The sequence below is a fragment of the Carcharhinus amblyrhynchos genome, chromosome 12 (assembly GCF_965287045.1).
Source record: "Carcharhinus amblyrhynchos chromosome 12, sCarAmb.v2.hapA, whole genome shotgun sequence".
NCBI classification, from domain to species: domain Eukaryota; kingdom Metazoa; phylum Chordata; class Chondrichthyes; order Carcharhiniformes; family Carcharhinidae; genus Carcharhinus; species Carcharhinus amblyrhynchos.
Window position 1 is genome coordinate 462,568 of NC_137335.1, and position 15,470 is coordinate 478,037.

At 40.9% G+C, this 15,470-nt stretch overlaps 1 protein-coding gene across 5 annotated transcripts in view; it reads right to left on the minus strand.

The window, feature by feature from the left end:
* utrn (utrophin) overlaps nucleotides 1-15,470 on the minus strand; it is a 517,764-nt gene that overhangs the window by 445,312 nt on the left and 56,982 nt on the right. For all 5 annotated transcript variants that reach the window (XM_080199920.1, XM_080199921.1, XM_080199919.1 and 2 more), the window contains exons 3-4: nucleotides 4,441-4,502; nucleotides 1,033-1,125 (exon numbers count right to left, since the gene is read on the minus strand). In XM_080199920.1, the coding sequence (XP_080056046.1) occupies nucleotides 1,033-1,125; nucleotides 4,441-4,502 (155 nt within the window). The remainder of the gene's footprint in view (nucleotides 1-1,032; nucleotides 1,126-4,440; nucleotides 4,503-15,470) is intronic.

The following is a 15,470-nucleotide window of genomic DNA, read 5'->3' on the forward strand; positions in this document are numbered from 1 at the left end:
CAAGAAGATATAAACAGAATGGTCAAATAGGCAGATAAGTGGGAGATGGAATTTAACCCTGAAAAGTGTGAGATGATACACTTTGGAAGGAGTAGTTTGACAAAGAAGTATTCAATGAATGGTAGGACACTAGGAAATTCTGTGGAACAAAGAGGCCTTGGCATGTTTGTCCACAGATCTCTCTGAAGGCGAAAGGGCATGCTACTAGGTGATGAAAAAGGCGTACGGGACACTTGCCTTTATGAATCAAGGCATTAATTACGAAAGCAGGGAAGTCATGTTGGAGTTGTGTAGAGCTTTGGAGAGGCCACAGTTAGAGTACATTACAGGAAGGATGTGATTGCACTAGAGGGGGTGCAGAGGAGATTCACCAGGATGCTGCCAGAATGGAACATTTAAGTGATGAAGAGAAGCATTGGAGCAGAGAAAATTGGGGAGCACACTGATCGAGGTGTACAAAATTATGAGGCTCACGGATAGAGTGGATAAGGAGCAATTATTCCTTTATTTGAAGGATCAGTCACAAAGGGGCACAGATTCAAGGTGAGGGGCAGGAGGTTTAGCGGGGAATGTGAGGAAAACCTTTTTTACCCAGGCAGTCTGGAACGTGCTGCCTGGGAGCGTGGAAGAGGTGGGTTGCATCATATCCTTTAAAAAGTACCTGTACGAGCGCTTGGCACATCATAAAATTTACGGCAATGGGCCAAGTGCTGGCAGATGGGATTAGGTGGGAGTTCAGGTGCTTCTAATGTGGACATCAGATTTCAGTGTGGACTCGATGGGCCGAAGGGCCTCTTCTGCGCTGAAGGAATCTATGATTCTATGATACAGAACAAAATTGCCTCCACCTAAAATAATCTGTACCATAAGGTATTGGAATCTGAAGCTCTGCAGCATGATTTAATTCTAAGGTAGAGAGCAGAAATGCAGTACCTGTTCAAATAAAGATTTAAATAAAGGTTTCAAAGTAGAATGTGTTCTATTCTGTGTCATATATACAACATGTGCACTATTATTAAAATGAAAACTCACCAATACACTTCCCGTGAGTCCTTCCAGAAGATCCAAGAGCTTTCGGCCATCACGGAGGTCAGTAAACAGATCCTTGATTGGTATCTTTCCACTCTGTAGCAGAAACACATTTCAGAAAATTCCCATTTTTAAACAATGTGCTGCAGAATTGCTCTTTGAAATCGTCTTCAGGACTTGCATTCATCAGTTTCGGATCATAGCTGCATCTCAGAGGAAATCTGTAGCTTCATTTACACATGATTTCCACTGATGAAAGCAGATTTTTAAAAGACTGGGAAAATCTTAATGCTGGATCAAGTGAAGTTCTTAACAAAACTGATGAACAATCAAAAATAACTCTTCCAACCCCCAATTTTTTAGAATTGAAAAATAAGATTCCCAACGTCCTGTAAAATATTATCATGGAAACAGCCTGACAAGTGCAGCAAGCAGAAGGATCCATGATGACTAAGCAAGCTCCCTTTGCACTGTTGACTAGTGGGGTTCTGCTGGGATCTGTGCTAGGACCCCAACTGTTCACATTACATATAATGATTTGGAAGAGGGAACTGAATGTATTATCTCCAAATTTGCAGCTGATACAAAGTTGATGGGAGAGTGAGCTGTGAGGAGGATGCAGAGATGCTTCAGTGTGATTTGGACAGTGGGCATCTGCATGGCAGGTGTAGTATAATGAAATATGAGGTTATTCACTTTGGTAGCAATAGACAGATTTGTAACTTGAATAGCTGTAAATTGAGAGAGGTAGATACTCAACAGGACCTTGGAGTCCTCATGCAGCAATTGCTGAAAGAAAGCTAGCGGCCACAGCAGGCAGTAAAGAAGGCAAATAGAATGTTGGCCTTCATAGCGAGAGGATTGAGTATAGGAATAGGAATGTTTTGCTGCAATTGTATAGGGTGTTAGTAAGGCCACACCTAGAGTATTGAGTGAAGTTTTGATGTCCTTATCTGAGGAAGGATGTCCTTGCTATAAAAGGTGTACACTGAAGGTTTACCAGGCTGATTCCTGAGATGGCAGATCTGTCATATGAGGAGAGACTCAGTCAGTTAAGATTATACTCACTGGAGTTTAGAAAAATGAGAGGGGATCTCACAGAAACTTATAAACAGAGTTAGACTGGGTAGATTCAGAAAGAATGTTCCCAACTGTGGGGGAGTCCAAAACTAGGGATCATAGTTTGAGGATATGGAGTAAACCTTTTAGAACTGAGGTGAGGAGAAATGTTTTCACCCAGAGAATGGTGAATGTGTGGAATTCACTATCTCCGAATGTAGTTGAGGCCAAAACATTGTCTGATTTCAAGAAGAAATTAGATGTAGCTCTTGGGGCTAAATGGATCAAGGGATATGGGAGGAAGGGGGTATCAATTGAATTCAATGATCAGGCATGATCAAGATGAATGATGGAGCAGACTCGAAGGGCCAAATGGCCTACTTCTGCTTCTAGTTTCTATGTTTCTATGTTTGATGCTAGTCATTTCCAGGGTGAAAACTTATTTTTCAGAGCAGGTCTTTGATTTGGCAAATTCTTGTTAATGTATAGCTAATGATTTGCACTAAGACATTAAAAATTAATCCTATAGTTTATTTCAACTCAGCCACATGTTGAAAGAGCAAAATAGAGCTAAGTATAGCAGTCATTTCAGAACCTGAGGCATTTCCCCAACAGCTCAGGAAATTCTCTGGCTTAGTGTCTTGTTTGTGCTGATCACAATGAGCTAACAAATCAGGCCGAATTTTATTGATCTAGTTGTGGAACCTGCCCCATTTTCCCCCACTGCCCTCTCATTTTAGGTTGTTTTACTATATTGAAGATGTATATAAATACAACTGATTGCTTTCATCAAATATCAACCATCAAGGACATTGATATTACATTAAATACTTTATATTTTAAGTATTCACAGACTACACCCAGCAGAGATTTGAAATTAAGTACATTGGGTAGTTTGTGACTGAGCCAAAGCAAACCACTGAGATGCCAAGTTTAGTTCCTGTTAATGCAAAATGCTTTTGACATAAAACAGAAACATTAAAATCCTCTTTACAAATATAAATATTAACTTTAAAAAATTTCTTTAGCCAAGATCGTGAATCTTACATACAGCAACAGTCAGGCTACTAAAAGCATCCTTATGGGGAGTTGGGGATGAATGCAAGAAAGAGAGGAAACTCTCTATCAAAAGGCTTTCCATCCACTGTTGACAGGAATTCGACTGGGGCTGGCAGAGCAGCCTGGGAGGATCATGCTGGCTTTGGTACCTGACATAAACCCATTTTTGTGTCAACTCTCGATTCTCTGGGCTACCGCAATTTGTGATCAGATCTGGCAGGCCCAGGGACCACCCCCTCCAATTTTGTTTTTTAAAGCTCTGAACACCTCAAAAGCAAAAGAAGCAAAATAAACAGAGCACTTTCACATGGGAATAGATGAGAACTATTTTGAGAAGTACATTCCACATTGAACCATATCCAGTTCTATTCTTGAGAAACTTTGCTTTCCTCAAAATAGAAAAAACTCCAATTCCTTATAATGTGTTTTCTCCCAATGCTAGCCCCTCAGCCCACCCAGACATTTGGCCCATTAAATGGTTCTCACATGAATGTCTTGTTTTAACAATCCTAGTTTCATCCCCTACTGGAGTTTATTTATTGAGTCTCGGATATACCTCAGCTTTCTGACGCATATTCCCCATCTAATATACCAATTGTTCAACTGAAGGACAAAAGTCACTTAACAGCAATCTTGTGCAAATCTGGTTAGATTTGTCCCTCCTCTCCCACTATCTAACTGAAACAGCACCAGCAAAAATGTCAAACACTAGAGCCATAATTCTGAAATTTTACTTCAAATTTCACAAGTTCTCAAAGTGCCAGAGAGAATTGCCTAGGGTTTATTTCATCTTCACTGCACCACGCTGTACCTAAAGAACCAAACACAAAGTTTACAGGTTGCTAGATCTCTTAACAAGAATGAACAGGAAGTGGTTCCGTCATGGAAAAAATTATCCGAGAGGAAAGAAAATGTGTCAATTCCCAGCACATGATGACTCTCTCAGACAACAGTACTAAAAATGTGAAACAGAACTGTGCAAACAAATTTGGGATTCTACTTCCAGAAACAACAAACAATAGGTCATACTTTGCTCTTCCAACTTCAGTATGAAAGGCCAATCTACAGAGTTGTGATCTGGTAATGTTATCAGAATTAAAACACCACACAGTAAAGTAAGTCTACCCCACACTGTAAAGTAAGCCATTTACTAAACGAACACAAACATTTCTGTCAAGTTCATTCAAGCAGTTTTGCACACTAAATAATAACCCCATATTCTCATGTGGTCTCAACACCAGAAGTGGAAATGCTACAACAATGGTCAAGTCTCACACTGCATCTCAACACTACCTTTGCAAAGCGTGCATTGATCCATTTTGTGAAGGTTTTCTTCTGCACACCACCATGTTCATCTGAAAATAAAACATGCAGTAAGTTAGCAATCATCAAAACTAGATCACAAAATCATGGGAACAAGAATTTATTTATAATCAGTGGGTAATTGACTGCTACAATGCCAGGATTCAGACTTTGAGGAGCAACAATGATTTTTAATATAAAAGCAAAATACTGCAGATGCTAGAAGACTGAAATTTAAACAGAAAACTCAGCAGATCTGGAATCATCTGTGGCTCTGGAGAAGAGTCAAAACATTAACTCTTGTTTCTCAGTCCTGCCCTGGTTCGGTCTACCAAAATCAATCACCTCACATTTATCTCAATACTTATACAGTTTGCTTTGTTGAGAGTCTAAGATCTTTTCAGACTTAATTATATCATTTTCAAACTCAACATAAAATTCCATGATATTGTCGTCACTCTTCCCTCAAGGCTGCTGTTCTGCAAGGTTATTAATCAACACCCTCTCACTGCACGATACTAGATCCAAAACTAAATCCTGTCCTCCTAGTTGGGTCCTCAACGTACTCACATAGGAAACTATGTTATAGAGGTTTACAGCATGGAAGCAGGTTCTTTGGCCCAATTTGTTCATGCTGCTTTTTTAAGCCCCTAAACTAATCCCAATTGCCCACATTTGGCCCATATCCCACTATACCCATCCTACCCACGTAACTGTCTAAACACCTTTTAAAAGACAAAATTGTACCTGCCTCTAGTACTACCTCTGGCAGCTTGTTCCAGACACTCATCATCTTCTGTGTGAAAAAAGTGCTCTCTGGACCCGTTTGTATCTCTCCCCTCTCACCTTAAACCTATGCCCTCTAGTTTTAGACTCCTCTACTTTTGGGAAAAGATATTGACTATCTAGCTGATCTGTGCCCGTCATTATTTTCTAAGCCTCTATAAGATCACCCCTCAGCCTTTTACGCTCCAGAGAGAAAAATTCCAGTCTATTCAGCCTCACCTTATAACTCAAACCATCAAATCCCAGTAGCATCCTAGTAAATCTTTTCTGCACTCTTTCTAGTTTAACAATATCCTTTCTATAATAGGGTGACCAGAACCGTACAAAGTATTCCAAGTGTGGCCTTACCAATGTTTTGTACAACTTCAACAAAACATCCAAACTCCTGTATTCAATGTTCTGACCAATGAATCCAAACATGCTGAATGCCTTTTTCACCATTCTGTCCACCTGTGAATCCACTTTCAAGGAGGTATGAATGTGTACCCCTAGATCTCTTTGTTCTGTAAGTCTCCCCAAAGCCCTACCATTAACTGAGTAAGTGCTGCTCTGGTTCAATCTACCAAAATGCATCACCTTGCACTTATCTAAAGTAAATTCCAATCTGCCATTCGTCAGCCCCACTGGCCCAATTGATCAAGATCCCATTGTAATCAGCGATAACTTTCTTCACTGTCCACTATGTCACCAATCTTGATGTCATCTGCAAACTTACTAACCACGCTTCCTATATTCTCATCCAAATCATTAACATAAATGACAAATAACAGTGGACCCAGCAGCAATCCCTGAGGCACACCACTGGTCACAGGTCTTTAGTTTGAAAAGCAACCCTCTACTACCACTCTCTGGCTTCTGTCAAGAAACCAATTTTGTATCCCTTTAGATACCTCACCCTGGATCCCATGAGATTTAACCTTATGCAACAAACTACCATGCGGTACCTTCAGACATTGCTAAAGTCCATGTAGACAACATCAACTGCACTGCCCTCTTCTACCTTTCAAAAAACTCAATCAAAACTTGAATTCCATGAACTCGATCTCCAGGCTATTACTGCAAATATGGTTTTCCGAGTCTATATGAAGATTAACGATTCTATGTGATCACTGTATTATCCTTTTGCATGTATCTTCAATTGCCTGACTTGTACTCTACTGACACTACAGATACTGATGAGGGTTAAAATCAGCAACTGCTAATATTTTCTGCCTGTTCTTAGCTTCATCCAAATTGACTTTTTTTTGATTTTCTCAGATAAGATCCTTTCCCGTGACTGTCTTTCATCCATTACTACCAGGACTACACCTCCTACTTTTCCATTTTGTCTATCATTCTAAAAGTATCCTACGTATTTAGTTTTAGGACTGAGATATTATTGGATCGGGGTTCAATGTAGGTCAGCAAGCACAGGGGCGAACGGCATTTGGTGTGAGTTAGGAGTGGGATACCATTGGTAGTATGAAACGGAATAAGTATCAGAGCAAGAAATGATCTTGGATAGGAAGATAAAGAATTCATATGGATAGAGGTAAGAAATAACAAGGGGAAGAAGACACTAGTGGGAGTAGCTATTGGCCCCCTAACACTGGCTATACTGTAGGACAAAGAATAATCGAGAGATGATGTAACGCAAGGCAGTACTTTAATCATAGTCGACTTTAATCTTCAAGTGGAATGAAAAATCAAATTGGCAGAGGTAGTCATGACAAAGAATTCAGAGTATATTCGGGAAAGTCCTAAAACAATCTGTTGTGGATCCAACCAGGGATCAGGCTATTTTGGATCTGGTAATGTAAAATGAGGTAGGTTTAATAAACAATCTCAGATTCCTGGGGGTTTGGGTCCATAACATTGACGAATTAAGTGTTCAGCTTGACTGTGAGAAACCTGGATCAGAAATAGTTGTGCTAAACTTAAATAAGAGCAATTACAAAGGAATGAGGGCAGAGTAGATCGGAAAAGGCGTTTAGCAGAAAAGACAGTTGATGAGCAATGGCAATTGTTTAAGGAAAAGTTCATGATGCACAACAAAAATATATCCCAGTGAGGAAGGAGAATTCTAGGTAAGAGATAAATCAACGATGGTTAAACGAGGAAGTTACAATAACATTAAACTGCAAGAAAAAACATACAATAGTAAATAATTAAATGACAGAAGTGTGGGGGCTGATTAATCACTCAAGAAAAAATATTCGGAAACTAATGGAACTGAAGGCCGTGAAGTCCCCTGGACTTGATGGATTGCATCCCAGGATATTGAAGGCAACAGCTACAGTAATAGTGGATGCACTGGTAGTGGTTTTCCAAGAATCTTTAAATTCTGGAAAGTCCCAGAGGATTGGGAAACTGCCAATAACTGCCCTTATTCAAAAAAGGAGACAGACAAATCACAGGTAACTATATAGCACACAAGAAACAATACTTTTCACTGCATGCTAATACATGTGACAATAATAAATCAAACCAGCCAGTTAGCTTAACATCCATCATTAGGAAAACATTATAATCCATTATAAAGGATGCAATAGCAGTGCATTTAGAAATGCATAGTAAAATCAACTAGAGTCAGCATGGCTTCATGAAGGGAAGTCAGATCAGACAAATTTATTATAATTTTATAAGGGGGTAGCGAGCAATAAAAGTGAGTTAGTAGATGTAATATAGTTGGATTTCCAAAAAGCATTCAATAAGGTACTGCACAAAGGGCTACTTAATGAGATAAAAGCCTATGGCATTGGGGATGGTATATTATCATGGATAGAGAATGTGCTAACTAATAGAAGACAGAGAGTTGGGATAAGAGGGGCATTTTCAGGATGGCAACCTCCATAAGTAGCGGAGTGCCACAGGGATCAGTGAGGGTGACACAAAGAGCGGAACGACTGGTGGAGCGAGCTGGTAAAATCGTGCGAGAGTCAAGAAATCAGGATCATGCCCGATTTCTCAGCTCTCGCGATTTTACAAGACACGGATTTCCAGCGCAGTCAGCCTCTCAATGGAAATGGGCAAGAGACGGATTAATTTATTTAAATTTATGCAAATACTATTTTACATCTGCTTAGCTTGCCTTTATGGCCTCGCCGGGATAGGTTCTCTCCGGTGAGAGGAAAACACCTACTCCCCATGAACTGGGAGTAGTGATGTTGGCCTTGTCAGTGGAACCAGAGGCCATTGAGGCCCCCCCAGGAAGGCCCGGAGCAAGTTGGGGTGTGCCTGAGGCAATGCCAGGCTGGCATCTGGGCAGTGCCCTGTGGGTACCTTGGCACCATCTACTGGGCAATGCCAGGAGGCCTGTGGAGACAGTGCCAGGGGGCATGGCCAAAGGGGTCAGGGCCAATGGGAGCTGTGGGGCGGGCGGATGGGGCAGGGGGTCCCACTGCCACTCTGCCTGCGATCAATGTGGGGGGGAAGGGGCCTGCTGCCACTCTGCCTATGATCGGTGGGGGCGGGAGGGGGAAGGGGGCCCACTTCCACTCTGCCTGTGATTGGTGGGAGGAGGAATGGAGGGGTGCCACAATCGATCTGGGCGGCGGGGGGAGGCAGTGGGGCTACATCTTGGGCTCCGGGCCCCTGCAATTGCTGCATGGGGGGGGCTCATTGAGGCTGCCTGCAGGGACCTGACTGCTCCCTCTGTCAGACCCCTACAGCATCAGAGAACTGCACATGCACAACATCTCCCTCTACAGGCTGTCTGACGAGATAAGCCCTACCCATGGCCTCTCTGGCTGGAAACTGACTAGCTGATCTTTTCAGAGACAGAGTGCATATGATTGCATGTGAAAACCCACCCGTAAAATGGATCAGGAATAGTTTCAGACAAGCTGGACATTTAGAAAAAAGATCTCATAAAATTCCACTCAAAGAGTTTATAGAGGATATAGACAGATTAAGGGAGTGGCCAAAATTTGGCAGGTGGAATATAATGTAAGAAAATGTGAAGCTATGCACTTTGGCAGGGAGAATAAAAGGAGCTGAATATTATTTAACATTATTTAACTGGAGAAAGACTGCAAAAAGCTGCAGCACAGAACATAGAACATAGAACATTACAGCGCAGAACAGGCCCTTCGGCCCACGATGTTGCGCCGACCAGTTACAAAAACAATGACCCACTAGCCTATACCAATCCCTTTTCATCCATAAACCTATCCAGAGATCTCTTAAACGCCCCCAAACTAGACGCATTTACAACTGCAGCAGGCAGGGCATTCCAATCCCTCACCACCCGCTGGGTAAAGAACCTACCCCTGACATCCGTCCTGTAGCTACCCCAGAAGGATCTGGGGGTCACTGTGCCTCATGATGGAGGGAAGAACACTGATGAATCAGTTGAAGATGGTTGGACAGTATCCTGAAGGACTCCTGCAGCAATGTTCTGCAACTGAGTTCCTCCCTACAACCACAACCTCCTTTTGCGCTAGGTGTAACTCCAAGCAGTGGAGAGTTTTCCTCTGATTTCTTTTGACTCCAATTTTGCTAGGGCTCAGTGAGCAGGTTGTTTCTAAGTAAGTGGTGTTCGATAGCATCACTTTGCTGATGATGTAGAGCAGATTGATTGGGCAGTAATTGGCCGGGTTGGATTTGTCCTGCTTTTGTAGCACAACAGGGCAGTTTTCCACATTGCTGAGTAGGTGCCATTCGTTAAGGGCGTAGCTAGTTCTGGAGCACAAGTCTTCACCTGAAGACTGACATCTGTGATGCTGGGGAACGCAGGAGGAAGCCGAGATGGGTCATCCGCTCAGCATTTCTCACTGAAATTGTTGCAAATGCTTCAGCCTAGTCTTTTGTTCTGGTTTGCTGGGCTCCCCCATCACTGAGAATGAAGTAAAAGCAATTTACTGCAGGTGCTGGAATCTGAAACAAAAATAGAAAATGCTGGAAAATCTCAGCAGGTCTGACAGCAACTGTGGACAGAGAATAGAGCCAATGTTTGGAGTCCGGATGACAAAAGGTGGTGGGCCTGGGCAAGATGTTCTTTCAAAGAGTCGGTGCAGACGCGATGGGCTAAAGGCCTCCTTCTGCACTGTAGGAATTACTCCTGGTAATTCAGTGGTAGACCATATGATCACTGAGTCTGCTCCAGCATTCAATAAGATCATGACTGAACAGCATCTGCCTGGGAGGCAAGTTCTCTGCAGTATATCCTAAAACTCTAGGAAAATATCATGCCTAAGTATGGGGATTATTAAAAAGCAGTAAAGCCTAGTAATGCAAATAAACCTGTTTGCACATGGGAGGAACTATATAAAAGATTAATATTTTGCACATATTGGATAACCTAAGGTCAAATCCCAAGTCATCAAATTTCTTCTCACACTTCTAACCTGTCGAACCTGATTCATTTACTCCTTGGGTCCTGGCAGTTCCCCAATTCCTTTGAATGACAAATTGCTGGTGATCGTGGAGCTTTGATATGTGAGCTATCAACAACCTCCTGTATCACACTGTCAATGCTGACAGATAGCAGGAAAGCAACAGCGTAGTCTATGACATTTGTCTTCCTGATGTTAATGATCAAATCAAACTCTACAGGTTGAGAGACTCTGTCCATTTGCCACTGAGGGTATTCTTCAGTATGCAATGCTAGCGTGGCATCACTGTTATATAACAACTCACAGATGAAAACTTGGCACACTGTTGTCTTTGTGGGCAAGTCTCAACAGCTTTCCATTAGCTTTGATATAAACAGACACCCTTTGTTGATAAGCTAAAGATACATGACAGCAAATAAAGGGAAAAAATTGCCAAAGAATATCTGCACAACAATGCAACCCTATCTGGCCCCAATGCAAATCCCACTCTACCATCATAGCTAACATAATGATGTCATGTAAAGATATAGTTACACTGAGCAGCTATTATAGCAGGCTGTCATTTTCCCCTGCAACTAAAATAGACTGCCCCTACTCGATGCTCAATGTATTCCAGCCTATACCTGCACACTACATATTGTCATTGGTACTCAGAATTCCAACAACGGGTGTTTATATAGCACATTTAACACAGAAATGTCCCAAGGCACTGACTGCACAGAAGCATAACCAAATAAAATCCACCTTGATGAGGAGCTGTTACTTCATGTACCACTGGCTACAGGTAAGTGGTTTTTATGCCAATGGCAGCGCAGATCTGGTTGGAGTCTCACAACCTGCAGTTGAACAATCACATCGTACATACAAAAATTTCTGTCACATTACTTCAACCTAATCAAGAGCAGATACATAAAAAAGACAGTAAAACTTTGCACTCTTTCTCCATTGACCTGATAAGCTTCTAGTTTGCAACAGAAGAGATCCCGGAGAAAGATGATACTGTACATTAATAACAAAATATCTACGCCAAAAGCAAATTTAGAGCTTTCTACCACTGGTTCAACTTGTAAATTATTTGCTAATATGGAATTTTGTAGTGACAGTAAATGAGCACAAAAGCAACTCATTAACTCAAGTGTGTGACCGGAATCCTACATCCAACGATCAGCAAAGAAAAACGGCAACACAGCTTTGCTAGTTACTATTCAGATGGCAAACTCCACTGTAACGATGAAAATCCATTTCAGGGATTCTTGCACAGAGTACACCAATAAGGGGTAGGAAATTTGATATTCAATCACTATGGATGCAAATGATGGTCTGAAATTTTGGACATTGAGTGGATATCTTTTAGAAGAAGATGGAAACATGTTTCTGCAAAAACAGTTGTGTGTGGAGCTGGGAAACATCAGTATCAGACGGTTCAGCTCAACTCATCACTCAGTGACTGTGTGCACTAACACAGTCTAGAGGTCTTTCACAAGAAGTTAAAAGTTCAAAGAAGGAATTAAAGAAGAAGCATTTATACAGAATATTTCATGACCACAAGACCTCCCAAAGCACTCCACAGCCAATTAAGAACTTTTTGAAGTGATTTATTATTGTAATGTAGAAAGGCCTTGCACATTCATACTTATGGCACTATAGCAGACTGGATCAGGACCAACATTATAAGCATTTGATCTGGCCTCAGGTTTACCAAAGGGCTTTTCACTCTGCCCAGTCTCCACTCCTCAGCCTGATGTAGCTTTCTCCCAGGCCACCCAGATTATGTCAGCTCTTCCTTCCTATTTTTTCTCTCAATGGTCCTGCTTTGAGCTACAACACTTAGAAATACTTAACCAACCTATATCCCTTTGTTAATTCTTTGTATGTCCTCACAACTTGCTTTCCAACTATCTTTGCATTGTCAGCAAATTTGGCTACAACAGCTTTTCCCATCACCTATATTGTAAATACTTGAGGCCCTAGCACTGATCCAGCAGCATTCTACTATAAGTTTGTCAGCCTGAACATTTTACTGTTTATTTCAACCCTGTTTCCTGTTAGCTAGCTAATCCTCAATCCATGCTAATGTATCACTCCCAACACCATAAGCTCTTCTGCAGTACCTTTTATGTGGCACCTTATCACATGCCTTTTGAAAATCTAAACACACTATTGCTACAGGTCCCCTTTAATCCACCCTCCTTGTTATACCCGTAAAGAATTCTAATAAAAGCAAATTGCTGCGAATGCTGGAATCTGAAATCACAAGAGAAAATGCTGGAAAATCTCAGGTCTGGCAGCATCTGAAAGGAGAGAAAAGAGCTGACATTTCGAGTCCAGACAACGCTTTGTCAAGGCAAAGGGTCTGGAACTAGGCAAAGCAAAGCAAAAAGGCTTTGACAAAGGGTCATCTGGACTCGAAACATCAGCTCTTTTCTCTGCTTTCAGATGCTGCCAGGCCTTCTAAGAACTCTAATAAAGTTGTCAAACACAATTTCCTGTATTGTCTTGTACTATGAAGACAGATACAAAATACTTGTTTAAAGTATGCCATTTCCTTGTTTGTCATTATTAATCTCCATTCTCACCCTCTGAGTACTAAAACTTACTTTAGCTACCATCTTCCAGTTTAAATACTTGTAGAAGCTTTAACAGTCTGTTTTATATTTCTTTCTAATTTTCTCTCTTACCCCAATTTCTCCTTCTTTATTCTTTTTTTTAAAGTTATCCTTTGCTGATTTCTAATATTTCCCCTCTTATGACTTACCACTGATCTTAACAGCACTGCACACCTTTTCTTTCAATTCGACATAATCTTAACTTCCTTAGTCAGCCATGGATGCTGTATTCTTTCTTTCTCAATGGAATATATATCTTTGTTGAGGGATGTAAAATATTCCCTTAAATTTCTGTCCTTCTAAAATGTCAAATGCCCTTGAATATTCAGGTCCCAACTTTGGTCACTTTGCAACCATGTCTTTGTAATGGTATCAAAATATATCCACAAATTTCTATTTATGCTGTCCATCATGTTACGAATGTGGAGTACATTCAGATAGAGATCAGTTAATTCTGTATTTTCACTACAGATGCCTACTTTGGCCTTATTTGCTGGTGCAATCTTGTGATTGTATAGTCTGTTTCTTTCTGTCACACTCTGTTTATCATTACCTGCATCACTACCCTGAACTATCATCATCCCTCTCTCTGAATCACCTTTCACATGTTTCCTCCCTCCCACTATTTACAGCCCTAGTTATACAATTTGCCAGTGCACTCATCCCAATGTAGTTCACACAAAGGCTGCCCAATGGTACAGCTCCATTTTTCCCCAATATTGGCACTGATGCCCGTTAATCAAAACCCACACCTCCTATTTTGGACCGTCTCATTAACTCAACTGTATTATATTTTTAAAACTAATTAAATATTTGTCTGGATAACACCACCATGGTTTTCCCTACAGTTAAGAAAATTAAAGAAGCAATAGGTATGGCAGAAATAACACTATTCCAAAATAATAATTGCTTTTGTCAGAGATGTTAAAGACAGGATAGATATATTTGGAGCTGAATATCAATCAAACATTTTTTATTTGGGTGTCACTGCCTAGGCAACATTTATTGCCCATCTTTAGTTGCCCTTACTGAGTGGCTTGCTGGGTCATTTCCGAGGGCAGTTGTGAGTCAATCACAATGCTGTGGCTCTGGAGTCACATGTACGCCAGACCAGGTAAGGACAGCAGATTTCCTTCCTAAAGAACATTAGCGAACCAGATGGGTTTTTCCAACAATCGACAACGGTCTCACGATCACCAGTAGATTCTTAATTCTAGATATTTTCACTGAATTCAAATTCCACTATCTGCTGTGGTGGGATTCAAACCCGGGTCTCCAGAACATTAGCTGAGTTTCTTAATTAAAAATCGAGCAATAATATCACTGGGCCATCGCATCTCCAAAACTTAATTCAAGCGTGACCTAAGAAAGATGATAGAGTTAATGCCATCAGCAAATGGTAATAAACTGAGACTCGCTGCTTACAAAGGTGGTGGAAACAGAGACAATTACTGATTTCAAAAAGAAAATGAATGGATATTTGAAGGAAATAAACTTGCATGGCTACGAGGTTAGAGTGGGGTAATGGGACTGAGTGGATTGCTCAACAATGTCAGCATAGACTCAATGGGCCAAATAACCTCCTTCTGTACCATTCTATCTCTATTCAGTTAATAGGATATGTAATATTTATACTGTGCACAGAGATCTTACAATGCATTTTGGTTCCTCATCTTAACTCTTTGCAGTTAGCCCTAGACAAAAGGTGTTTATTTAGCATTGCCATTGAGGTAAGCAGAAGATTAATCTAAATGACTTCTTCACAAGTAATTGGCATCACTGCCTCTACTAGAGTGCAGCTGTTGAAATCATTAATAAAAGTCTCAGAATGCTGCCTTGATACTCACCATTGCTTAGCTTATAACTTTTGTTGCAATAACTGGAAGTTAATGAGTGGAATTTTATGGTCTCGCTCATCCTGAAACCTTAAAATCCCGCCCAAGGTCAACACATCTTTCCATGGTCCGCTCCTCGCCCGCTCCCATTCCTGTGGCGGGTTGGATGGTAAAATTCCAGCCAATATTTCAAAACTACTGGGAGAAAATTTCAGCCAAGATATTTTTAAAGACAGCAAACAAACAGTCAAGGATGGTGATGTAACACAATTTTTAAAGCCAACTGAAACTCTCCATAACAAGGAAAGTTTTCATTCTAAAGTAAAAATATTTGACTTTATTACACACTTGAGCCTGCCCATTTGAACAATCCTTTATGAGAAAGTAACACATTCCTGTGGTTATACCAATCATTCTGAACCCACTAGCAGCATTCTGTAACAATCTCAGTAACAGCAACAATCACAGCATTAATTTAG